The 27,218-nt window shown below is 46.1% G+C and overlaps 1 protein-coding gene across 1 annotated transcript in view; it reads left to right on the forward strand.

Moving 5' to 3' along the window:
- Positions 1-1,777: 1,777 nt before the first annotated feature.
- Positions 1,778-27,218, forward strand: part of SVOP (SV2 related protein) — a 65,479-nt gene continuing 40,038 nt past the window's right edge. The window contains exons 1-4 of the mRNA XM_001496966.6: positions 1,778-2,205; positions 20,840-21,000; positions 23,507-23,592; positions 24,672-24,770. Coding sequence (XP_001497016.3) covers positions 2,171-2,205; positions 20,840-21,000; positions 23,507-23,592; positions 24,672-24,770 — 381 coding nt within the window. The 5' untranslated portion in view covers positions 1,778-2,170. The remainder of the gene's footprint in view (positions 2,206-20,839; positions 21,001-23,506; positions 23,593-24,671; positions 24,771-27,218) is intronic.

A 27,218-nucleotide genomic window follows, 5' to 3' on the forward strand; every position in this document is an offset into this window, starting at 1 on the left:
ATATAAATGAAGTTATACAGTATGTGGCCTTTTGTGTCTGGATTGTTTCAGTCAGCATAAGTTTTCAAAGTTCTTTCATATTATATGTGAATCAGCACTTCATTTCTTTTTGTTGCTGAATATTATTCCATCGTATGGATAGACCACATTTTGCTTATCTACTCATCAGTTGATGGACTTTCAGGTTGTTTCCACTTTTGAGCTATTACGAATAACGTTGCTATGAATACGGATGCACAAGTTTTTGTGTGCATGTATATTTTCATTTCTCTTGGGTGGATATCTCGGAATAGTATTGCTGGGTCATGTGGTAACTCTGTTTAAATTTTTAAGGAACCGCCAAAAAGTTTCCCACAGTGGCTGCACCATTTTACATTCCCACCAACATTGCATGAGGGTTCCAATTTCTCCACATCCTCGCCAACACTAGTTATTGCATCTTTTTGATTCTAGCCCTTCTGGTGGGTGTGAAATGGTACCTCGTTGTAGTTTTGCTTTGCATTTCCCTAACAGCTAGTGATGTTGAGCATCTTTTCAAGTACTTATTGGCTATTTATATGTCTTCTTTGAAGAAATGTCTATTCATATCCTTTGACTATTTTAAAATTGGGTTGTCTTTGTATTATTGAGTTGTAAGAGCTCTTTATATTTTTTGAATGTAAGTCTCTTATTAGATATATGATTTGCAAATATTTTCTCCCATTCAGTGGGCCTTGACTTTTCGCTTTCTTGATGGTATCATTTGCAACATAGAAGCTTTTAACTTTGATACAGTCCAATGTATGTATTTTTTTCTTTTGTCACTTGAGCTTTTGATGTCATGTCTAAGAAACCATTGCCTCAAGGCTGTCATGAAGATTTACTCCTACACTTTGTTCTAAGAGTTTTATAGTTTTAAATGTTACTCTTTAAAGTATTCTTTTTAACCCTTCAGGCTACTCAAAACACATCTCTGTGTTGGGTCTGGCTTATGGTTGTAAAGTAATCAACTGTCAAGTCTTGCTTGGGACTCATGGCTTCCCAGGGCATGGAACTTTCAGTGCTAAAACTCAAAGTCCTGGGCAAATCAGGATGAGCTGGACATCCTACCAACAGACCTCCAACCTGCCACTTCTGATATAAACCATTGTCTCCGCTCTCCATTTAAAATAGATACCGAATCTCTCCTCACGTGAATGGAAGATCAGTTTGTTCTCAGTCTAACAAGCATTTATGGAGTGCCCACAATGCAAAGCCCTGGCGATGAGTATAGTGAGAGACGTTAGACTCCAATTTCAGTGTCTGTAAACAAAGTTTTACTGTTCTAGGCCCTGAGGGCACATCCACAAACCTTTGTGGAGCTTAAGTTGTAAGGGGGGCAGACATTCTAGTGGGAGGTGGATGGGGGAACTGTTGAACTAGATGAGGAGGATTTTGAAGGCAGGGATATGTGGTTTTACTAATCCTTGATTCCCCAGCATCGGGGCTGTAGAAATCAGTCAGTAACGCTTGCTGAATGAATGACTGACTGATCTTTGGCTTTCTCACACTAACATTTTTTCTTGATTCATTCCACTAGACCTTCAGCTCTGTGATGACAATGACATGTCTGACTTGTTCTCTGTCCTATGCCCAATGCCTGTGACAGTGCCTGGCACACAGTAGGTACTCCGTAAACAGTACTTTAGTGCATGAATACATTCTTAAATTTTTCATTCCCTGCATTTGTTAGAGCAGCCTGGGTTTCAAGACTATTATACCCGTAACAACATTAATGGGTCCCTACAGATAAGCATTTAGAGAGGCATCTTCAAGCCAAGAGCGCTCACTGGTACCTCGACAGCCATTTCACAGGCTGGTGTGCCCTTACAGGCGTCCCAGTAAAACACCACCAGCCACAGAGAGCCTGTGAGTTCCTCTAACCAGAAGGGCTCTCCCCGCCCCCTCTCCCGCGCAGCTTGCTCTGCCCTCCGCCTCCTCCTCTCCGCCCACTCTCGCCGCGGTCTCCTGGCGGCGGCGGCTTTGTCTCGTGGGCTGGTCCCTGGCGGCTGCCTCCCCCGAGCAGCTGCCGCCGGAGGGAGGACGCGGCGCGGGAGCTGTCCAGCACCCCGGTGCTGAAACCCCCAGAGCTCGTCTTCCACCACCACCATGTAAGGGCCATGAAAAGGGCTCGTCCTGGCGCAGCGCGGACATGGAGGAGGACTTATTCCAGCTAAGGCAGCTGCCGTGAGTATTATGGGGGCGAGTGAAAGGCAGACAGGCTTTCCTTTAAAAAAAAAATGAAAACCCGCAGGAAGGCATCTCTGCATGGCTTCTTGAATTTAACGGGAACTGTTTCGGAGGAGAGAATTGGGCCTGGAGGAGACAAGCCATTTTCCTACCCCAGCAGCCCAGCCTCTGTATCTCCGACTCAGTTCGATTTTTCAGATCTGTCAGAATCTTATGGGGACCGACCCGTGTTATGTTTTCCCTTTTAATTGCTCTCAATCCTAAAGGGATTTTGTGGTCTGTGTTTTAAGAAAGCATTAGCTGCTGTTTTGAAATGTGGACTGAATTCATGAGTCCATGCGATGACATTGGTCCTTTCCAGCTCTTCTCCTATGCTGTGAAATTCCTAATTTTTCTGCAAGGTCTTTTGGAAGGGAATGATACTGATGTTGCAAATTGATTTCTAAAAAGTCGGGATTCCTGCCTAGAGGGGAGGCTTGGGCAAAGTCCTGTTGTTTATGAAGTGTGTGAATGAGAGGGCCGTGCATCATCACTGAAGCCTCTTGCCTTCTTCTGAATGAAAGATTTTTGTAACAGCTGGCTAGAGTGAGACTCATTGTCAACAGCCATCCTTGGGAATAGCAGGAATACACTGCTTAGAAGATGGGAATTTTTGAGGGATGCTAAATTGGCTTTGAGAATCTTGGGGGAATACAACCAAGCAATGGAAAGGACAGAGGCCCTATGGAGGGGTTTACAAATTTCTCCTACCACAAGCCAATGCTGATTTGTCAAGCAAATTCCAAGAGTATGAGATGGGGCATTAAAAAGAACATTAATGGGGATTTTTGTTTTAATTTTTAGAAGCACTAGCCATTTGGGTGTTAAAGGGTGACACCATTTGGATTTGTTGGAAAGGGTACCTTACTGTTAGTATGTGTGTATTTTCTTGCCTTAATTTTTTTCTCTAAGCTACTAAGGAATTCTCCCAAGTGACTTTTAGTGTGACTGATAGAGCTCTCTGAGGCTCTGAGTACTGAAGGGTATTGTAATGTTCACTTCTTGATCACTGTAGAATAAATTTTCATTGAAAAATTTAATTAATTTAAAGTTTACTTTTAAGCTTTTATTAATTGATCAACAAATAGCATATCTTATGTAAGAGAGCACTATTTCACAAATGCAAAAGGATGCTCGGTTGTAATATCCAGAGGTCGATGCATGAGTACATAAAAATGTAAATATCTGAATGTAAATCTCTCAGGGAAGACATACCACTTTCCTTGAAAGCAAATATGTTCAAACACCAACCTATTATTTAAAAATAAAAAATAATTCAGAAACTGAAGTATAAAATTTGGTACTTAGAATAAGAATACAATACATATTGGAATTGCGGTTTTGCTTGGATAAATTTTCAAATAATGTCAGAGCATGTGAACTTTGCAAATTACTCAAAGATTCATGTATATTTAATCCACCTATATATGGACATGACACTATTGTGACAATTCCTTCTTTAATTAAAAAAAAGTAAAAATAATAAGAGGTTTTTGCTTTCTTAAATTTAAAAATTGATTTATTTTTCTCACTAAATATATAATATAATGTTTTCATGTAATATATATATAGGGTAAATAAGTTCAAAAAGAAGGACAAGAATGAAAATTGTCTCTCTCTTTCCAAACCTCAGTGTTAAGTTTCTTGATTATTCTCTCTGATGTTTTAAACACATAAATACATATAATATCTATTAGAGAGTCCAAATTGTGTACTGGTTAGCATTGAGTAAGACAAACTTGAGTTCAAATCTTGACTTTGCCACTTCCTGGCTGTGTGACTTTGAGCAAGTAACTTAACCTTTCTGAGACTCAATTTCTCTAGCCATAAAATGGGGATTATGATAGTACTTAATTCATAGGCTTATTGTGAAGATCAAATGAGATAACGCGTGCCAAATGGCTGGCAGATCCAAAGTGCTCAACACGTATAAGCTATTATTATTACATCTGAAAAATCATTTATAAAAACAGAATATGTAGGCTTCCTATGCTGGGCTCCCCAATATTGTAATCTGCAAACCCAAAATTACATTTAAATGAAGTCAAAATTAGCCCTGTAACGTGATGACCTCGATTTATAAAAGCAAGTAAAGTAAAAGAAACAGCCACGTGAATCTGAGTGGGTTACAAATCACGACTTAGATGTTTTTTAAACCACACTCTGCATATATATGCACAGATTGCAGGCAGCAGACTTCCTGAGAGCAATATGGTTTAAAAAATATCAGAGTGCCGTGGAGAGGGTTGGCAAGAGCGGACTTTGGAACAGGCTCAGACCCGTGGGAGGTCAAGTGTTAATAGATTGTAAGCCACTAAGTCGTTTCCAGGGTCAGGGAAGGGGGAAAGGGCATGAGCGTGCCTAAGAAAACAGTCTTTCCTTGCACTTGGGGGCACCTTCACACAGCTCTAGGATGGTTCATTTGAGACCACAGACACGCTCTGCCTTTCACCTGCTGTGCACTCAGGCACGGCAATGATGCAGGAGGCTGAGATTTTGTATCTAGTTCTGTCTTATTGTGCGACTTGGCGCAGGTCAGACTTTTCTGGGTCTCTCCTTTCTAGGATGATTTCTTGAAACTAAGTTTTGCAGCCACATTGATTGATTGACTCATTCGTTCATTTATTCTTTGAATCATTCATTCACTGATTTACTTGGGCACCATTCTAGGTACAAGGGATCCTCAACTGAATAAGATGGCCGTGGTCCTCGTTCTCAAGGATCTCACAATCTAGAGCTGAAGTGTCCAATCAGTAGCCACCAGCCACTTGTGGCTAGTTAAATTTAAACTTAAATTATGTAATTTGTATATGGAATAATTTATATAGTATGAGATAGAATAAAAATATAACATAAATTAAAATATGTCAAATTTGAAAAGCCAGTTGCACTAACCACATTTCAAGGGCTCACTAGCTACCTGTGGCTAGTGGCTACCACACCGGACAGCCTAGATCTAAGACATTGCCATCACTGCAGAAAGTTCTCTTGGACAGCCCTGGTCTGGTGGAGGAGGTGGACATTGAGCAGATATTTGCACAATAATTGGGAGAATTGTCTTAAGGGCTACAAAGGATATGTGCAGGGTATGACGTGACTAGTTCTAGATGAGGGAGGAAGAGGACCAGAGAAGCTTCCTTGAGGAAATGACATTGGAGCTGAGCCCCCGGAGATGCGTAAGAGTCGCCCAGGAAAAGAGACGGGATGAGAGCATTCCAGGCAGAGGCGACTGTGTGGTTAAAAGGCCCAAAGTGGACAAAAGCTTGGTGTGTCTCCAAATCAGGCTAGTGGAGCATAATGAACAAGAGGCTCAAGGGAGGGATGCAGAGGATGCAGGGACCAGGCCATACAGAGCCCTGTCGTATGTGACAAGGAGGTGGACTTCATCCTGTGTTTGCTCAATCCGCTCTCTCTCTCCTTTCTTACAAACCCTGTCTTTCTTTTTTCTTTTTTTTTCCCCCGAGGAAGATTAGCCCTGCTGCTGCCAATCCTCCTCTTTTTGCTGAGGAAGACTGGCCCTGAGCTAACATCCATGCCCATCTTCTTCTACTTTATATGTGTGATGCCTACTACAGCATGGCTTGCCAAGCGGTGCCATGTCTGCAACCTGGGATCTGAACCGGGGAACCCCGGGCTGCCGAAGCAGTATGTGCGCACTTAACCACTGCGCCACGGGGCAGGCCCCCAAAACCCTATCTTTCAAGATTGAGCTTGAGTCCATCATCTCAGTGACTCTTCCCCTGACTTCTCCTAGGCTTGATCAGCGGCAGGGGTGAAAGTGTAGGCTCTGAGTGAGGCAGACCTGAGTTCAAACATCTGGGCGGCCTTAGGCCAGTGACTTCATCTCCCCAAGGCTGGTGCTCATCTGGAAAGTTGGAATAATGACAGTACCTGCATGGCAGGGCTGTCGTGAGGGTCAGAGGGATCATCATTGGGATGATCAGCTCAGCGCCGGGTTCCAAGTAAGGGCTCAGTTAAGGGTGCTGGTGGTGTTTGTCTTCCTCCCCTCTGGGTTCGTTTCCCTTATCCTCCAACTTGTTCAGACAGCAAAGCACTTTGAAGCCATGGTCTCCTTTCGAGAACACTAAGAAAATGTCCATAATGAAAGCACATGTCCTGATCTTTCCCCCACTCTGCTCCTCTTCCAGCCTCACCCATCTCAGTTAATGGCACCTCCATCCATCCTATTGGGCCCAAAACTTTGGAGTCAACTTTGACTCCTCTTTCTCTCGTATTTCGCTTCAACCCATCAGAAAATCCTAGCGGTCCTACCTTTAAGCTACATCCAGACTCCATCCACTTCTCTCCCCTCCACTACTGCTACACCCTGGTTCAAGTCCCCATCATCTGTCATCTGGTTTGGTCGTGGTGTTCACCCTATTGGTCTCCCTGCTCCTGCCCTTGCCTCCCTACAGCCGGTCCTCAACACAGAGAATGATGAGCAGCCCGAGGGGTTGTCTAAAAGTCAGATCCCTCCCTCCTCTGCTCAAAATCTTCCCGCGGCTCCCCATCTCACCTCACCCCTTCCACTCTCCCACCCACCCACGCTGCTGCAGCCGCTCTGGTCTCCTTGCTGTTCCTCACACATGCCAGGCAGGCTCCTGCCTCGGGACCCTCTCTGCCCAGAAAGCTCTTCTCCAAGGCATCTGCTTCACCTTCATCAAGTCTCAAACGCCGCTATCACCAAAGCCCACCCTGATCACCCGCTTTAAAATTCCAGCCATTAGGATGGATACTATCAAATAAATAAATAAATAAAAATAACAAGCGTTGGCGAAGATTTGGAGAAATTGTATTCTTGTACATTGCTGGTGAGAATGTAAAGTGGTGCAGCTCCTATGGAAAACAGTCTGGTGGCTCCTCAAAAAATATGAAATGGAACTACCATATGATCCAGCAATTCCACTTCTGGGATAGACCCAAAAGAATTGAAAGCAGGGCCTTGAGAAATATTTGTACACCCACGTTCATAGTCACGTCATTGGTAATAGCCAAAAGGTGGAAGCAACCCACGCGTCCAATGACAGACGAGTGGATAAGCAAATGTGGTCGATCCATACAATGGAATATTATGCAGCCTTAAAAAGGAAAGAAATTCTGACACTTGCTACAACATGGATCAACCTTGAGTACATTACGCTAAGTGAAATAAGCCAGTCACAAAAGGACGAATACTATATGATTCCACTTATATGAGGTCCCTAGAATAGTCAAATCCATAGAAACAGAAAGTAGAATGGTGGCTGGGGACTGGGAGAGGGGAACAGGGAGTTGCTGTTTCGTGGGTGCAGAGTTTTAATTTCCCAAGGGGAAAAGAGTTCTGGAGACGGATGGTGGTGACAGTTGCACCACATTGTGAAGGTCCTTAATGCCACTGAACCGTACACTTAAAAATGGTTAAAATGGCCAATTTGATCTTACGTGTATTTTACCACAATTGAAAAAAATTGCAGTCCCTTCCCCTCCCCTCCAGCATCATGTTCTACTTTTTCTTTTTTTTCATAGCACTGAGCACCTGCCGACATACCGCACAATTTACTTATTTATTGTTTAGTGTCTGTCGTCCCTCACTAGAGGGAAAGCTCCACACGGCAGTGTAGCCCAAGTATGGGGACACATGGCTGTAGATTTCATCCAATACTGCGTTCCAGTGTAGACTGGTAGACACAGGCCAAAGGATTAAAAAATCTTTATGAATGAAAAACCAGGAAAATCTGGCCATCAGCTTAGTTGTTCTCCTTGACAGGAGGGGCCACCGTCATTACCTTTTAGCAGCTAAACACCTGAGTCCACCTGGAAAGGTCAGCCATAGCCTTGTTTCGTCACATTTGCCTTCTGCGCCCCCATCCCCTTCCATTAAACCAGGGAGGTTGGGAGAATGCAGTTTGACACACGGATGACATGACCATGTTCTCGAAATTGTCCCAGGCAAATTCTTTGGGTCCATAGTTACCTTGGGAAAGGATTCGTTTTCGAGTTCCTCTAAGTGAGGAGACCTCTGCGCAAAGGCACAGACCAGAGTAGGTGGCTAGGGTCCACATGGGACTTCATGCTGGCTCCCATCCTCCTGAGACTCATGGGGGTGAAGGAGGAAGATTCCTGGTCAAGGAGGGGAGATGAGGGTTCATTGTCACCCATTTCAGGTGAGAAGTAGGGAGTTATTGCCATAGCCTAGGGAGCCTCAAGGTTGGCCCACCAAAGCCTCTTAAACCCTCAAGCTCCAAGCCACTCACACCCCATCATTTCAAGCATGTGCCAGCCAGCTCCACGCTGAGGGGTGTGTGTTTCTGGGGCTTAAGGGGAACAGTCCGGAGGACAAGGCAGGAAGGTCTCCTTGCAAAGAGGTCATTGTTTGGCTGGTCTTAGGTCTTAGGGAGGATTGTTCCAGGGCCTCCTGGCCCAGACAGTGGCTTTACAGCCCAGCCAAACTCTTCTCTGGGCTTAACAAATTACACAGATGTGTATGTGAGACATTGTATGATCTTGGCCAGTTCATTTAACTTCCCTGAGATGTAAGAGGGTGCCTGGGCCACGTTTAAGGGCATTGTCAGCTTCAAAAGACTGTGATTCTAACCTCTCTAGATGGGTGTGCCTGGTACCATCCTGGCTGCCGGCGACTGTTCTGTTGTGATGGTTGACAGCATCTCTTTCACTCTTTAATAAGGGTTTCTCAAGCTTGGCACTATTCACATTTTAGACCAGATAGTACTTTGTGGTGAAGGGCTGGCCTATGCATTATAGGATGTTTAGCAGCATCCCTGGCCTCTATCCACAAGATGTCACAGCCACTCCCCGCCAAGTTGTGACCATCAAAACTGTCTCCAGACATTGCTAATGTCCCCTAGGGGACTAAATCACCCCCCCCCCCCCCCCCCCACTGAGAATACTGCTCTAAAGTGTCCTAGTTTAGACAATAAATTATTCAGTCTTTTTTTCCCCAAAGCATCTTCAGATCGCTCTTTAAGCCTCACTCTCTGACCGTAGTCATGTAGGGACCCTCGTGTGGGTTCCGCCAGCAACTTGTACATCCTCCTTGAGGCTGAGTTTACCTTTAATAAGACTGTGAACTTCACGACGGCCAGAGTTCAGTCCGACACATAGAACGGGCTCTCTGCATGCTTGCTGAATGAGTGAGTGAATAAATAAGTTACAAAGACAAACTACCTGGAAAGCCGTAGCACAGGCCGTCTGTTCCCGCAGTCAGAAGTTACCCACGCTCTCCACTGAGGCCTTGTCACAGAATCTTTAAGGATGTGGGCTCTCTACTCACGCAGACCTGATTCAAATCTTGCCCTTCCTGCTAGCTTGCAAGTAACCCTGGGCAAGTTACTTTTCTTCTCCAAGCCTTAGTTTCATCATCTGTAAAGTGGGGATAGCACTGGCATCCATCTCATAGGGCACAAGGTTAATAAAGTGTTCGGCAGATACTAGCACGCGGCAAGGGCTTAATGAATGCTAACTATTATTTATGTGTGATCATTACCTTTTGTCCAGAATATAAGCTAGTGGTCCACTATCCAGGGAACAAGCTCAATGCCATTTGGGTTGATGGGGGTGGCAGGAAAATACGAATAAATAAAATCCACAGAGAACTAAAATTTCCATTGATTATAGACTTCTAGACATTCAGGAACACAGGTGCGTTGGAACCCATCATATCTGACCCTTCATACCTCCTCTTCCCAATTCTGAGACGCTTCCGGACGTCTGTGGCCACCATCAACATCTTATGAAAATTCAGATTCCTGGGTCCTACTCTGCAGTGATGCAAAAGCATTCGGTCTGGAGAATGGCCTAGGAATTGGTATTTTAATGAGTTCTATGGGGGTGTTCTTGGCCTCAGTTAGAGAAACATCAGCTGACTGGGTAAGATTATGGGTTCTGGAGCCACTCAGGCCGAGGACGTGGTACACTGTATACTATCTAGGGGACCTGATTTTAACCTCTCTGAGCCGTGGTTTACTTGTCTGTAAACTGGGGATATTAATGACGCCTCCCTCCTAGGGTTGTTGAAGAGATCATATAAGATAGTCAGTATAGGGGCCGGCCTGGTGGCGCAGGGCTTAAGTGCACACGTTCCACTTCGGCGGCCCAGGGTTCGCCGGTTCGGATCCCGGGTGCGGACATGGCACCGTTTATCAAGCCATGCTGTGGCAGGCGTCCCCACATATAAAGTAGAGGAAGATGGGCACGGCTGTTAGCTCAGGGCCAGTCTTCCTCAGCATAAAGAGGAGGACTGGCAGATGTTAGCTCAGGGCTAATCTTCCTCAAAAAAAAAAAAAAAAAAAAAAAAAGATAGTATGTACAGGACTTCGGTTTGCCCCTGGCGTGCTGAAGAGCTGCATGTTGAATATCATTACTCCCGAGTCCACTCACGTGGATGGCTGCCTCTCCTGGACCACCTCTCTTGAAGGGGGCCCCAGTGCCTCCTAAGGCAGACTCTTTCCTCTCTGGACTTCTCTGCCTGAGAAAGTTCCTTATACTGAGTTGAAATCTGCTTCCCTCTTCTTTATACTCAGAAGTTCAAGCTGTGTTCTCAGGGTCCACGTTGAACAAGGACCTTCTTCCAGATACTAGAACATCAAATATTTGAAGACAGAGGTCCAGCCTCTGAGAAGACTCCTCCCAAATCACGCTGATCAGGGAGCGCCCAGGTCTTGTCTCGAAAGAGACAAAGCAAGACCATTTTGTCAGTGACCCTGGCAGTTTCTGCTGCTCTGGGTCCACAGTGCTTAACCCCATTTGCCAATAGCTTTCAGATTCCCAAGAATCCCCAGTGGGGCATAGCTGTGTACCCGGGACAAAGCTGAGGGGTGCTGGTGGTCAGTGTTGATGACTGAGTTCCCCCAAAATGGGGACTCTTGTTAAAAGCCGGCTCTTTGCTGGTTAGCCTTGCAGATGGGCCTCCCTGTGCAGATGTCTTCCTCTACTGATTGGAAGAGGGGTGCGGGGAGGAGGGGATGAATAATAAAAGCTTCAACCCCGCCCACCTTCCGTAGCTTCCCTCGTCCTAGCCACCATCACGTCTCCACCAGCAGACCACGCAGCCACCTCTCAGGTCTCCCTGCTTCCTCTTTGTCATCTTTCTGGGTTAACCCTGCCTCTTATTTTCTGTATTCTGATGCCTTGCCATCTTGGGGCCTTGCTGACCCTGAGGGCCTGCCCCTCCCGGGATTAAGTAGTAAATGACCTGCCTGCCAGTGCACCTTTCCTATGCTAACTAACCAACCCAGAGCCCCCGTGCCCTGCCCTAATCACCCCAGGGCCAGGCTCCAGACAATCGGGGGCAGCCCTGTGCCCAAGGCCCGCGAAATTATCTGAACTAGCCCATCCTCAGCCTGCTTACCCTACTGCTCCTGTTCCCTCCCGTGGCAGTAAGCACTCTAGCCCACTTTTTCCCCTCTCCCTCTGCCTCCTGACCGGCCCTGGTGCTTCCCCGTGTGGCCCCTCCAGGTGTCACCTGCCCCTCCCCTTGTGATCTGTGAGTGTAACAGAGTATCTCTTCAATGGCAGTCATCTCCTGGTCTGTCGGCCTTGCCATACTAAATAATAATAAAGCTTATATTTTAAAACACTCTGCACAATCTATTCCTCCTCTTGTGGGAAAATGTGCCTGAGCGGTCTTTTCAAAACTCAACCCTGATCATTTCCACCCCCTCACCCCTACCTGAAACCTTGCAGTGGCATCCCGTTGGTCTCAGGATCACAGGAAAAGTCCTCACCATGGTCTCCAGAGCTCTGCGTGACCCAGCCTGTCTCTCTGACCTCCACTCCTTGGTCCTGCCACTGGGCCTTTGCACTAGCTGTTCTCTCTACTCCTCCTCCCATCGGTATGCGACTCTCCTTGTCCTCTTAACCTCAGCCTCCTCCCGAAGGTCTACCATGAGCACGCCTTCCTCTGATTGCTCTATATCTTGGCACCCTGTTTGTTTCCTTCTCGAGATGCACTCATTTGCAAACGTAGAATGATTTCTTTGTTGACTTGTATATTAACCATCTCCCCTACGGGAGCATCCGCTTCATGAGGGCAGGGACCACATCTGTTTTGTCCCCCTTTGTGTACCAGCGCTCAGCACATAGTCAGCACTCAATAAATGCTTGTTGAAATACTGAACGATTATGCCAGGCTCTGCGAGATGCTGTCTCTTTATGGATTCCTTTCATCTCCATGGCAACCCGAGGAGGTAGGAATTACCATTCCATTCTACCAGGGAGGGAACCAAGACTCAGAGAGGTAAGATAACCGACCTGGGGTCACACAGCTGCTGCATGGCGTGGGCAGGGGATTCAAACCCAGGCCAGTCTGTTGGCCAGAGCTGGGCTCTCTTCTTCCCTATGGCAGGCCACCTCTCTCCACGCAAGACACTAAATGCCACCTTGTACTAATCACAGTTAGGTTTAAGCTTCCGTTTCAGTCTAATAGATTTGTGAACTCAGGGGATAAAAATCCAGAAGCTCAGATGAAAAGAGAAAAAGCTTCCTTATCTAAAATACCCTAATCGAGTCCCAGACCCCAATTTAAGGCACAAAGGTGACTTACATGGGGGTACAAACAAGACCTTTAAGTTGACGACTATTTCCTCAAGCCCTTCTCTTCTTTCAACAGCAAAATTATGTAAAATAAATGTTCCCTGCTATTTTGGTAAATGATACGCTATATATACACAACAAATGCCAACCCGTTTGAAACGAGCCAGCCCATTTCAAAGCCCTCATATATTTAACATATGCCAGTGCTATTTTCTTCCTTCGTATTACGTTTTTTTTCCTTGGGAAATCTTGGCTCATGGAGTTGATAAATACTTTTAGGAACCCAACTGATTCAAAATGCAGTCTGGCTTTCTGAGTATAATTTAATGTCAGAGATCTCTCTTTATGTCTGTCTTAAAACAAGTTTTCATAAATAAGGATGCCCTGGCTTCCCGCGGGTTGCTAGAGAAAGAATGTGAATGGATCTTAGTTTAAAACTGCAGAGAGTTAAGCCGCTTTCTCAAAGTCACATTTCACAAAGGTCAGTGCCCTCCATGCTCAAGGCAGCAAGGTGACGCGAACGAGGCTGGGTGGGAGGGAGGCCAATATTTGCTCAATGCCCGTAAGTTTCCGGTTCATCAACCTCAGTTAATCTTCATGACAGTCCTGCAAGCCTGTTGTCCCCATTTGGCAGATGAAAGCATCTGTGACATGCCCAGCAGATGCTGCATGCTCAACAATACCTCTGGAAACAGTCGCTGTCGTTATTTATATTTATTATTAAAGTAATAGACGTGCAGGTTAAAAATTGCAAACGTTACATCAGGGTCCAAAATGAAAGGTAAAAAAAAATTCCTTTCCCTCAAAAGTCCCCATTGCCACCCAATCCTCTTCCCAGAAGCAGCCAGTCTTAGGCTTCTTATGTATCTTTCCAGAACGTCTGTGACTGTTGAAGCATAAAGATGAGAGCAGACCTTAAAGCGCGCACAAATTGCCTGAGGACCTGAGTAAAATGCAGATGCTGATTCAGTCGGGTTGGGTCATGGCCCGAGACTCTGCGCATCTAGCAAGCTCCTAGGGGATGCTGAGGCCCCTGGTTCGGGATCACCGTTAATCTTAGTAGCAAGGCCTTAGATCGTGGGACCATATTCTAGCACATTTAATGATGAGCCCCAATGATCTTTTCCTGTTGGATCAACTTGTGTGTGTGTTTATTGTGGTAAAATATACATAACATGAAATTTACCATTTCTACAATTTAAAGCGTACAGTTGGTGACATTAAGGACATTCACAGTGTTGTGCAACCATCGCCACCATCCAACTGCAGAACTTTTTCATCTTCTCCAACTGAAATTCTGTCCCCATTGTACGCTAGCTCCCTATGTCCTGCCCCCGTCAGCCCCTGGGGACCCCCATTCTACTTTCTCTCTCTGTGAATGTGACCGCTGTAGGTCTACTCATGTAGGTGGACTCAAACAATATTTGTCCTTTCCTGTTGGGCTTATTGCACTTAGCATAACGTCTTCAAAGTTCATCCATGTTGTAGCAGGTGTCAGAATTTCCTTCCTTTTTAAAGCCAAATAACATTTCATTGTGTGGATATACCACACTTTGTTTATCCATTCGTCCACTGATGGACACTTGTGTTATAATGTTGCGATACAGATCAACTTAAATTTTTTTCCGCATTTTTCTTAAGCGGGTGTGCCATAATCTATTCAATTTTGCCTCTTCTGATGATTGTTTCTAGTTTTGTAATCTCCCAGCCAAGCTGCAAACAGCAGGCCAGCGCCAGAAGAGAACATAGCAGAGTGGCAGCCAGTGGGGACTCTGAAGTCAGGTGGCTTTGCCAGAGGCTGGCTTAGACACCTACTGTGTGACCTTGGCAAGCTCCCAGCCCCTCTGTGCTCGAGCGTCCTCATCTGTAAAGTGGGGATAGTGAAAGTGGACGTTAAATAAGATGATTGATGCAAAGCACAAACGTTGGACCCACACAAGGCAAGCTGACCATCCACATCAGTGACTTGCTTGGAAAATCGTTGTCCACTTGTGTCTGTCCCCACTGTGAATGCCAGCAGGAGAATTCTGGGTGAGAACACAGAGCATTTAAAATTTTGAAAGATAGCACAGATTACCTTCGAAAGAGGTTGCAGTGCTCGCTATTAGTCACAGAAAGAAGAAAGAAGTATGGAGCCCCAGAAGGTCCTTGAGGAGAAGATGTTATAAAAGCAGAATTCAAAGGAGATTATCCGGCCACGTAGTCAATTCCCTCTGCGATGTTACCCTCAGAGTCAAGGGCGGTCCAATGACGCTCCCTTCATCCCTGAAATGAATGGACGACGCACATAAACGTTCATTTCCTTCCTGCGCCTCATAATTCTCTATATTTCTATCTTCTATAAATACTTTGGGGACTGTTCATATTTTTGATTTGGAGGTTGCTTCTTGGGGACAGGGAGCCCTACCCTCTTGCCATCCCTCCCTGGAACCCATGTCACACCACCCCCTACTCACTGGGCAGCAGAGTTAAAACGTCACCCCCCCCGGCTAGCTTCCACTGCGCCCAGTTTATTTTATTTGCAGCATTTCTCACAATGTGCAAGACGTCTAAGTAGAGATAGATATCTATATATTTCTAATGCCTGCCCCCGCCCCAGTAGACCAGGAGCACTGTAGGGAGGAGCCTGAGTCCGTTCGGCTCACCTTTGAAATCCCAGAAGCACCTTGGACCTGGTACAAGACAGGTGCTCAATAAATATTTGTTGAATAAATGAATAACTGGATTTCTGTAACATCCATGGCAGTGCTAAGGATGGAGGGTTTTTTTGGGGGGGGCGGGGATGGCAAAATACACATAACATAAAGTTTACCGTCTTAACCATTTTTCAGAGTGCGGTTCTGTGGCATTAAGTACATTCACGTTGTGTAACGATCACTGCCATCCACCTCCAGAACTTTTCTCATCTTCTCAGACGGAAGCTCTGGATCCATTAAACATTCACTCCCCGTCTGCCTTCCCCCAGCCCCTGGTGACCACCATTTTACTTTCTGTCTCTGTGGATCTGACTCCTCTAGGGACCACATCTAAGTGGAATCATACAGGATTTGTCCTTTTGTGACTGGCTTATTTCACTCAGCATAATGTCTTCAAGGTTCATCCATATTCTAGCACGTGTCAGAGTTTCCTTCCCTTCCTTTTTAAGGCTGAATAATGTTCCACTGCCTGGCTAGACCACGTTTTGTTTATCCATCCATTCATCTGTGTGTGGACACCTGGGTTGTTTTCACCTTTGGGCTATTGTGAATAATGCAGCAGCGAACGTGGGTGCCCATTCACAATGTTGTGCAACTAACGCTTCTGTCTAGTTCCAGAGTCTTGTCATCACCCCAAAAGGAACCCCTTAGGGAAATGCAAATCAAAACTACACTAAGATATCACCTTACATCCATTAGAATGACAAAAATATCTAAATATCTAAAAATATCTAAAACTAATAGCAACAAATGTTGGAGAGGTTGCGGAGAAAAAGGAACCCTCATACACTGCTGGTGGGAATGCAAACTGGTGCAGCCACTATGGAAAACAGTATGGAGATTCCTCAAAAAATTAAAAATAGAACTACCATACGATCCAGCCATCCCACTACTGGGTATTTATCCAAAGAGCCTGAAGTCAGCAATCCCAAAAGTCCTATGCACCCCAATGTTTACTGCAGCACTGTTTACAATAGCCAAGACGTGGAAGCAACCTAAAAGTGTCCAGCAACAGACGAATGGATAAAGAAGATGTGGTACATATATACAATGGAATACTACTCAGCTGCAAAACAGAACAAAATCATTCCATTTGCAATAACATGGATGGACCTTGAGAGAATTATGTTAAGTGAAATAAGCCAGCGAGAGAAAGATAATCTGTGTATGACTCCACTCATATGAGGAATTTAAAACTATGGACCAAGAACAGTTTAGTGGATACCAGGGGAAAGGTGGGGTGGGGGGTGGGCACAAAGGGTGAAGTGGTGCACCTACAACATGACTGACAAACATTAATGTACAATTGAAATTTCACAAGATTGTAACCTATCAATAACTCAATAAAAAATATATATATATATTAAAAAAAAGGAACCCCTTAGGAGTCACTTCTCATTCCTCCCTCCCCCGGCCCCTGATGACCGCCCATCTGCTTTCTGTCTCCATGAAGTTGTCTGTTCTGGATCCTTCGCGGAAGTAGAGTCCTACACTCTGTGACCTTTCGTGACTGGCTTCTCTCACGCAGCACAGTGTTTCAAGGGTCCTCTGTGTTGTGGTATGGGTCAGTGGTTTGAGGATTTTTTTACAGTGGCATGCCAGAGACCGCTCATACCAGCTCTAGAAAGGAGATTGTTAAATATTCAGGAATTTGGGGAGCCTGTTATTTAACCCTCAGAAGCTTGAAATTGGTTGTAGTGGGAGTATTTACCCCATGGATACTGGCAAATGCTACACATTGGTATGGCTTTGTGGGTTTTTTTAATAATTTTTTTTTTTTGAGGAAGATTGACCCTGAGCTAACATCTGATGCCAATCCTCCTCTTTTTGCTGAGGAAGACTGGCCCTGAGCTAACATTCATGCCCATCTTCCTCTACCTTATACGTGGGATGCCTACCACAGCATGGCTTGACAAGCGGTGCCATGCCCACACCTGGGATCTGAACCGGCGAACCCTGGGCTGCTGAAGCAGAACGTGCGCACCTAACCGCTGCGCCACCGGGCCGGCCCCTATCAAATGATTCTTGATGAGGGAGCCAAGACGACTCAATGTGGAAAGGAGAGTCTTTTCAACAAATGGTGCCGGGAAAGCTGAATATCCACACGCAAAGGATGGAGTTGCACCCCCACCTGTAGAACGTCATAAACAAAAGTAAACTCAAAATGGATCAAAGACCTAAGCCTGAAAAGCTCTTGGAGGAAAATGTAGGTGAAGGGATTCATGACTAGATTTGGCGATGTGTTCTTGGACATGACACCGAAAGTCCAGGCAAAAAGGAAAAATAGGTAAGTTGGACTGTATCAAAATTCAAAACTTCTGTGCATCAAAGGCCGCAGTCAACAGAGTGAAAAGGCAAGAAAGAGAAAATATTTGCAAATCATATATCTGATAAGGGATTGATATCCAGAATATATAAAGAATTTCTACAACTCTGCAACAACAAAAACAACCCAAACAACCTAATTAAAAAAACGGACAAAGGGCTTGAATGGACGTTTCCCAAAGAAGATGTGCAAATGGCCAACAAACACATGAGAAGATGCTCAATATTAGGGAAACGCAAATCAAAAACGCAATGAGATACCGTTCCACGTGCGTTAGGATGGGTATTATCAAAAAATGGAAAATAATAAGTGTTAGCAAGGATGTAGAAAAATTGGAACCCTTGTTCATTGCTGGTGGGAATGTAAAATGGTGCAGCTGCCGCGGAAAAGCATATGAAGGTTGCTCAAAAAATTAAACAGAGAAGTACCATATGATCCAGCAATTCCACTTCTGGGTGGATACACAAAAGATGTGAGAGCAGGAACTCTGACAGATATCCGTACATCCGCGTTCATAGCAGCACACAATAGCCGAACGTGGAAGCAACCAAAGTGTTCCTGATGGATGGACAGGTAAGCAAATGTGGTCTATCCATACAATGGAATATTATTTAGTCCTGAAAAGGAAGGGAATTCTGACCCCTGCTACAACATGCATGACCCTCGAGGACATTCTGCTAAGTGAAATAAGCCAGTCACAAAAGGACAAGTATTGTGCAGGGCCACTTCTATGGGGTCCCTAGACGAGTCAAATTCATAGAGACAGAAAGTAGAATGGTGTCGCCAGGGGCTGGGGGAGGGGAGGATGGAGAGTTAGTTTTTAACTGGTACAGAGTTTCAGTTTGGGAAGAAGAAAAATTTCTGGAAGTAGATGGTGGTGATGGTTACATTACAATATTGTCGATGTACTTAATGCCATGGAACTGTACACTTAAAAATGGTTCAAATGCCAAATTTTATGTTACGTATATATTACCACAATTGAAAAAAAAAGAATCCCATCTTAGGGAAGCTGACCTATGACACAATTATTCCGCCCAATTTATAGGTAAACTGAGGCTCAGAGTGACTAGCTGTCTTCTCCAGTGGGGATGATGATAGCCACCACCTCTCAGGGTTGCTGTGAGGATGAAATCGAATCATGATGCCTGGAAAGAGCCCTGATCAAGCAGATGGGGAAGGAGACACCGTGGCTTCAGCTGAATTATGGCTGAATGTTGCAGCTTCTGTGGGCCGACCTCACAGTGTGGTCCTTAAGCAGGACGGTAGAAGCAAAGATATTTCTCTCATTGTTATCCATACAATTTTATCTGCTTTAACTATCTCAAAGTACGACGTTTTTATGAAAAAAGTTAGAGTAAATGGGGAGCAGTGGAGGGTTTGGAGGGAGAGTGTCCTGTCTTCGGCCAGGAACACAAGGTTTTGATCAGACAGAACTGAAGCCGCAGCCTGGCTCCGTGCCTCTTGGGCTGTGTGACCGTGGGCAAGTCCCGCGACTTCTGGGGCCTCAGTTTTCCTGTCTGTAAAATGGTGATAATAATACCAACCTCCTAGGACTGTTGTGCGGATCGAGTGCATGGACGACGACACCTAGAATGAGGCACAGAGTACCAGCCCTTGGTGCTACTGGACGTGGGTGGTGGAGGCCGGCGGAGGGGGCGTCAGCTCCACGCTCCAACCCCAGCCCGTCCGCCTGCCAGCCCCGTGCTCTGTGCTCCGCCCCACGTTTCCAGCCCATGATAAGCTTGACAGCTCAGGCTTTGCAAGCCCGCCTGGCCAACCAGTGGCCTCTCAGATCATTTTCATCTGCCTTTTCTCTCCAACTTCCCAAGCACGGCATGGTGCCCATGCTTCTGAAATCTGAAGACGTCCCCTTTCTAGGCCAGAGCACCAGCTATTCTTCAGTGAAATAGATGAAAGAATGCAATAGTTAATTCAAATAATAATGCTAATAAAAGCACTATTTCTCACTTAGAAATTTTTCCGTTTTTACCTGTTTGAGCGTTGCCTAATTTGCCCTCCGGTCCCCCATGTCTTCATGTCCGTGACAGCCCGGACTTCTTTTCTTGATGCCCTGATAGAAATCAGCATTAATCATTTGATATGTCTCTCTCCTGTGAGACTGGGAGGGCAGGAACACTTCTGTCCCCTCCCTGCAGTGAGCCCGGAACCCACCATAGAGCGAGGAAGCTGGAAGGACACAGGTAACTTTGCCTCTGAGTGCCAGCTGAAGAAACTGCTGCTCAGAGGGACCAGGGTGTTTCCCAGAGTGACAAGAAACGGCGTGGTTTGACGGAGGGTATCGCACAGAGAATGATGGAGGCCATGGGGTCTCAAACTCAAATGCCAGCAAGGCCAGACACGTGGGCCAAAGTGCCCAGGGAGAGGAACACAGAGCAAGGGTAAGGCCCTGGGAAAAGACCTCAGGGCCGGACATAATTTGGAGAAGAGGAGACTGTAGTTAACCGTGGAGTCAGTGTCCCATCTATAGGGGCACGCCACCCAGATCTAGCCACACTGTTCTCTTAGAGGAATGTGGGCCCCAGATGGAATGTGTCCCTTTTTAAGAGACGTCAGGAATCTGGCTTTTAATCTGAATGCTCCCAATTTTAAAACTTTGGCATCCACTTAAAAAAATACCGTGTGGGCAACTTTTTGTGGGCATAATGCAACCCTCAGGCGATCAAATTGTTACCTCTGTTACAGAGCGATGAGTCTAAATTCTGAAACACATGTTCTTCCAAATAGTATTCAGGTCTAGAACAAAAATATCCTCATTTGAATAGCTTACCATGTGAATAGGGTCCCCCTGGAGTTGTGCAGTGCCCAACCTGTACAACTGTATGTGGCAGCCCTGATACATAACTCTTGAAGTTGTCACCCCCCACAGTCCAACTCAACAGAAATGCCAACCCCTTACCCATGCAACTGTCCACACCATGAGAAAAAGCCTTTCACCTGTCTTGGGCACAAGAGCTGTAAAGCAAGGACGTCGAAGGGGAGTTCTAACCATCATGACCTGATTTTCTCTGTCCTTTAGGGTGGTGAAATTCCGTCGCACGGGTGAGAGTGCAAGGTCAGAGGACGACACGGCTTCCGGAGAGCATGAGGTCCAGATTGAAGGGGTCCGCACGGGCCTAGAGGCTGTTGAGCTGGACGATGGGGCTGCTGTGCCCAAGGAGTTTGCCAATCCCACCGACGGTGAGGGGGCCCTGCAGTTGGAGCATCAGCCTGGGCCACAGTCAGGGGCTCTCAGGGTTGCCTCCCCAGGTGGTGCTCTCAGAGGGATCTCGTGAAGGGGTGGATAGGAGGGCCAAGAGGGCCCAGGGGTGACACTGGAAATGTGGGTTGGACCCACATGGCTTACTTCAGTAGTCAAGGTTATATCACCATCGCTGCCAGTCAGCATCACTGTGTAACACCTGGCTGGGGATGGGAGCAACAATGATGATAATGACGATGATGATGATGGTGGTGATGACAGTGATGCTGGTGACAATGATGGTGATGATGATAGTGTGATGATGTTGGTGGTGATGATGACGGCGGTAGTGATGACAACAATAGTGAAGGGAGCAGCTGACATTGGCCGAGGACTTACTCCGTGCCAGGCATTGTCCTAAGCACTTTACACTTATTACCCATTTAATCTTCACAACAGTTCCAACTGGAACTATTAAAATCATCTCCCCCATTTTGCAGAAGAGGAAACTGAAGCACAGAAAGGTTAAGTATCTTGCCCAGGGTCACACAGCTAGAAATTAGCTGGATTTACACCCGGGCGATCTGACCTCAGAGCCCACGTACTTACTCATGACCTTGTGCTGCCTCTGAGTAGAGCTGGTCAACAAGAGACCTGAGGCAGTGCCCTGGGGGGACCGCCTCTCGGTCTCCCCTCACCACACGATGCTTATGGACTAGAACATGCCATGCATTCCTGAAGGCCCCAGATTCCCAGCATGGGAGAGGATTAATTGAACCCAAGGTCTGTTGCTGACAGACCCAGGGAGGCGGTGACTGGAGGGGTGGGCAGTGGCTAGAGCAGTGGCTTTATTCCACAGTGTGCCAGCTGTGTGACACTGGGCAAGTCCGTGTCCTCCTCTGTGCACTGGGGCTGCGACTAGGCCTTAACTAACAGTTTTGACAGGGACTAAATGAGAGAGTGCACACTGAGCTCTTAGCGCAGTGCCTGGCTCTCAATAAATGCACCATCATATTATTATTATTACGGTTCTCGTTATCGATGATGTTGTAAGGCTCACTCCGCCTTCTCCTCAATATTTTTGCTGGAAGAAACCAGAACCGTCTGGTGTGACAAACACCAGCTCAAACTTCTGGAGAAAATTATGAATGGCAGAAGAGACCCATGATTGACATTCCAAAAAGATGACAACTCCTGGCAGTGGCTGATGACATCCTCAGGGGCAGCATACAGAAGGCCGCCCAGCACACTCCTTTTGTATTTTTATTTTTTAATTAACTTTTTATTTTGGAATCGTTTTAGATTTACAGAAAAGTTGCAAAAATAGTACAGAGAATTCCCACATACCCTTCCTGCAGCTTCCCTGATGTCAATCTCTTACCTAACCCCAGTACATTTGTCAAACTAAGAAATGAACCATACTGGTGCAATGCTGTGTGCTAAATCCCAGACTTTATTCCCATTTTACCAGTTTTTCCAGCAGTGCTGTGACAAGAGCCGATCCACCATACCACCATGTGTTTAGTCTTTTAGTATTTTTCCAAACACTTATGAGCTTATAATTTAGATCCTTGTTTTTTTCTGAGCATACAAATAACACGTTTATTTGGAAAGCATTCAGATGTAGAAATGTAAAAAGTAGGAAAGTGAGTGCTGTTCCCAAAGAGAACCCTGTTAACAGTTTGTGGACACTTAATCTTACTTCTTTTTTTTTTTCTTGGTGAGGATGATTGGCCCTGAGCTAACATCTGTGACAACCTTCCTCTATTTTGTATGTGGGATGCTGCTACAGCATGGCTTGATGAGCGGTGTCCGTGCCCAGGATCCGAACCTGTGAACCCTGGGCCACTGAAGCGCAGCATGCAAACCTAACTACTATACCACCGGGCTGGCCCTTATCTTATTTCTCTTGGTCCATCTTGCTTTGCTTTAAAAAATTAATTAACAATATGTTGTATGCATCTTTCTACATCTGCGCATTCTTTTTTTTGTTTTTTTTTGAGGTAATTGGTAATTTTGAGCTAATTGCTGCCAATCCTCCTCTTTTTGCTGAAGAAGATTGGCCCTGAGCTAACATCCCTGCCCATCTTCCTCTACTTTATATGTGGGACGCTTACCACAGCATGGCGTGCCAAGCAGTGCCATGTCCGCACCCAGGATCTGAACCAGTGAACCCCGGGCCGCCAAAGTGGAACGTGCAAACTTAACCTCTGCGCCACTGGGCCAGCCCCTGCACATTCTTTTTAACAGTTGAGCTGTATTTCATAAAGTGGACATATAAAAATTTATGTATAATATATAAAATAATTTATTTAACCAATTCCCTATTGGTAGACATTCTGGGTTTTCCAGTTTTCCCTTTTGTAAACAATGTTGCAGTGGGCTTTGTAGCAAGTTATCTCTTCATACTTGCTGGAATGTTTTTCTAGGCTAAGTTCTAGGACACACTAGGACAACGCTAAGATGCCCTAACTCCTTCCTCCCCTCCCCCTTTCTCCTTCCCAGATACTTTCATGGTGGAAGATGCGGTGGAAGCCATTGGCTTTGGAAAATTCCAATGGAAGCTGTCTGTTCTCACCGGCTTGGCTTGGGCAAGTATTCCTGGGGGCAGTGACCTCACCTTCAGTCTCCAAGGAACCCCCATCATGGTGCTCAACTGGGTTTCCATGGGCTACAGGGAAGGACGCAGTTCCCTCCACATAGACCCTGTGCTTGAATGAACAAAGTCTATGTTGAGTGACCCTGGTGATGAGGAAAGTCTGTGCTTGCGGGAGCCGGGTGCGTTTGGCGACTGCCCTCAACAAGGAGTTGAAGCTTCTGGCTGATTAAGTGATCCTCAACCCTCTGGGGCTCAGGGTTACTATGGAATTAGGATGTCATCTGTGGAGCTCTCCCCAGACAAACATGCACAGATGAAAACACGCCTTCTGCTTCGAGAGGCTCTTGCTCTCTTGTCAAAATTCTCTAAGCTGCCTAGAGCAAAGAACGCATGTAGACTTTTAATGCTACTGAAACGGATTTTTGTGGGTGCGAGGCCGTGACCACACCACATCTTTTTCTAAATGGATCGTCAATTTCCGCACCTCATTTCCCCACCATTTTGAAAGGCCACCTATATCGTCCACAACAGTCCCACGGCCACATGGGTCTCCTTCTGGACTCTCATTTCTGTCCCGTGGTTCTGTCTGTCTAGTCCCACGAAGGTACCAGGATGTTTAATTGCCAGAGCTTCCTAATATGTTTTAATATGTTAAAAGGTCGCACTTGTTTTAAATATACTGACAGTTCTATGTGAACAATGACCTGTAAACCAAAGACCAACTAGACTCTCATTGATCCTTGTCTCTTGACTTCCATAAAAATATTTTCCTCGGATTTTAGAAATATGATGCTTTCCTACTTCGTTTGGGGAGTGCCCTTACGTTTTTAAACATGCAACACACACACACACACACACAGAATGTCAAAGCCTGTTTGTCGATTCCCGCCTGGTCCCACGCTGTTTTGACCCCTGGAGTCAGTGTGTTTTCAGGTGTGGTGGGGCACTCAGCAGGCAGTAGAAGAGGGGCTTTCTACACGCTCTCTCTGGGGTCGTGGTCTCAGCGAGGGCCCAGGGGTCCCCGGCCCCAGGCAGCATCCCGGCCTCCTGACGTTTGCTTCCTCCCCGCAGATGGCCGATGCCATGGAAATGATGATCCTCAGCATCCTGGCGCCGCAGCTGCACTGTGAGTGGCGGCTCCCCAGCTGGCAGGTTGCGTTGCTGACCTCGGTAGGCAGCCCAGCAGTTCTCTCCTGTTGCGCACACTTCTGGTCCCTTGGGGTCTCCTGTGGGGTGTCCCCCTCCCCCTGCTGCTGCCGAGGGCTCAGCAGAAAATAATTAAGCCCCGGATGAAAACACCAGGACCTGAACTTTCTTCGCTCCCTTCCCTACTCCACCTATCCTGGCAGGTTTGCAGCCCACTTTACTCCATGCAGGGGTCCAGCTACCTGGGGGTCTCAGACGTTGGGCTCCATTGCTAGAGGCTGGAGCCCACCTGGGCATAGCACTTAAACCTTATAAGCCTGGCTTATCTTGACGGCAGAAAGGAGATGCCACTTCCCCCCACACGAGTGTGATTTGAGGATGAGAAACCACAGAATGTCTGATCTATAGTAGATGGTCCATAAACGGTAGGGAGCCACTGCTCCCTGGAATTAAGGCTTGAAGGAGAGTGAGGCAGAACCCTCAATTTTTGTTACGGGGCGTTCAGCAGCAACCTTCTAAAAGAGAAAGGAATGGCCAGGCTGGGTAAGAGGATGACAATAATGATACACGCAAAAGCTAATATTTATGGAGCACTGACTGCGCAAAGGGCTTCACTATATATGATGTATACAATACAGTCATAATATACATTGTGCTCTTTTTTTTTTTTTTTTTTTTTAAAGATTTTATTTTTTTCCTTTTTCTCCCCAAAGCCCCCCGGTACATAGTTGTGTATTCTTCGTTGTGGGTTCTTCCAGCTGTGGCATGTGGGACGCCGCCTCAGCGCGGTCCGATGAGCAGCGCCATGTCCGCACCCAGGATTCGAACCAACGAAACACTGGGCCGCCTGCAGCGGAGCTCACGAACTTAACCACTCGGCCACGGGGCCAGCCCCTACATTGTGCTCTTTAAGCCTCACAACCCGCTGAGGTGGATGCTATTATTAGCTGAGGAAAAAGGAGGCACAGAGAGGTGAAGTCACTCATGAAAGGTCACACAGCCTAGCTAGTGGCAGAGTCCTTGCTAACTAGGAACACCTCCCAGAATGCTGTTTTTCTATGGATAAGTGTTCTGGAATGGGCTGAGTGTCTTTAGCAATCAGGCCTGGTCTGATATTGGCAAAAAGGTCGTGTAGCTCAGTGGGAGGAGTTCCGTAGGCACATACACGGGTATTTACGTGGTCTAATCACCTCATAGACGTGTGGCCTTGAGTGAGGCACTTTACAGCTCTATTTCGTCACCCGCAAAAAGCAGGTGACAAGCCATGTTTTTCTGAGTATAGACAACAGGATACACACAGTGCCTGGCACACGGTGGGAGGTGAGTCAACGGCATTTCTTCCTTCTGCCTCTCCCCCTGGCACCCCCGAAAGGGTAACCGCAGGTCTGTATGGTCACAATGAAGGGCCTTGCTGGTCTCTTCGTTGGCTCATAACGACCACGGTTGACTGAGCTCACGATGCTCCAGGCCCTGTGCTAAGGGTTTTGCATTCATCACCTCTTCAACCCTCTCGGCCTGTGAAAGAGGAGCTGTTATTACTTCCATTTCTACAGAGGAGGCATCCAGGGCTCAGAGAGGTGCAACGACTCACCCAAGCTCACACAGCCTGTAAGAGGCAGAGTCCCCGCTGAAATCCAGCTCTGCAGACTCAGAGCCTGTTCCCAGCCACTGCCCTGGACTACTTCCTTCTGGCGGAAAGTTTGGACTGGGGGGCTAGGGAAAGCCGTGAAGTTCCATGGCCAAGTTTTCTGTGGACAAGTTAAAGGACTGCAGGAGTTGTTTTAACTGCATAATGTCGGTAAAGACGGGAAGAAGGACGGTCATTGTTGTCACAGGAAAGCCTGTGGGAGATTACCGTAATTACTGTGATATAGGACTAGTGCTCCACCGTGCCTTCATCTCTCCCTTAGCGGGAGAGAGAATGGGGAAGACGCGTGTTTGCGAGATGATTAACCCTCTCAGGATGAAAGGATGTCACTTAGTGTGTGACTAAGGCAACACTTTACCCCAAGACAGTACTCTCCAACACTTTGTTCTAGGTAATCTAGAAAAGAATTGTGCAAGCCCCAAGTTTTAAAATGGACTTTAAATGTTTTTAAATGGTAGGTTGCACATTATATAATTTCCAGTGTATTGAAATATAAGAAATTTAAATAAAATTTCATATCACTTTCTAAAATATGTCCATTGGAAATGAAATACTTATTGGATATCTACCATCCTCTGTTTAAAATAACATGCATGAGCCCTTCTGAAGAATTTGGGAATTATGCCCTGTCTTGTTCTCATCTTGGACTGGTATTTCCACTCCCTTTCTCCATATCCTCTTATCTAAATGTAGTGTTTTACTATGCTTCACAGTATTTCATTTACCACCCTATCATCATTTTCTGGGATAAAGTAGATAAATTTTCAATTATTGCTTTTCATTTCATAAGTCTCTAAGTATCAAAAATTTTCTCCTGCACTGAG

The sequence above is a fragment of the Equus caballus genome, chromosome 8 (genome assembly GCF_041296265.1).
Source record: "Equus caballus isolate H_3958 breed thoroughbred chromosome 8, TB-T2T, whole genome shotgun sequence".
Lineage (NCBI taxonomy): Eukaryota > Metazoa > Chordata > Mammalia > Perissodactyla > Equidae > Equus > Equus caballus.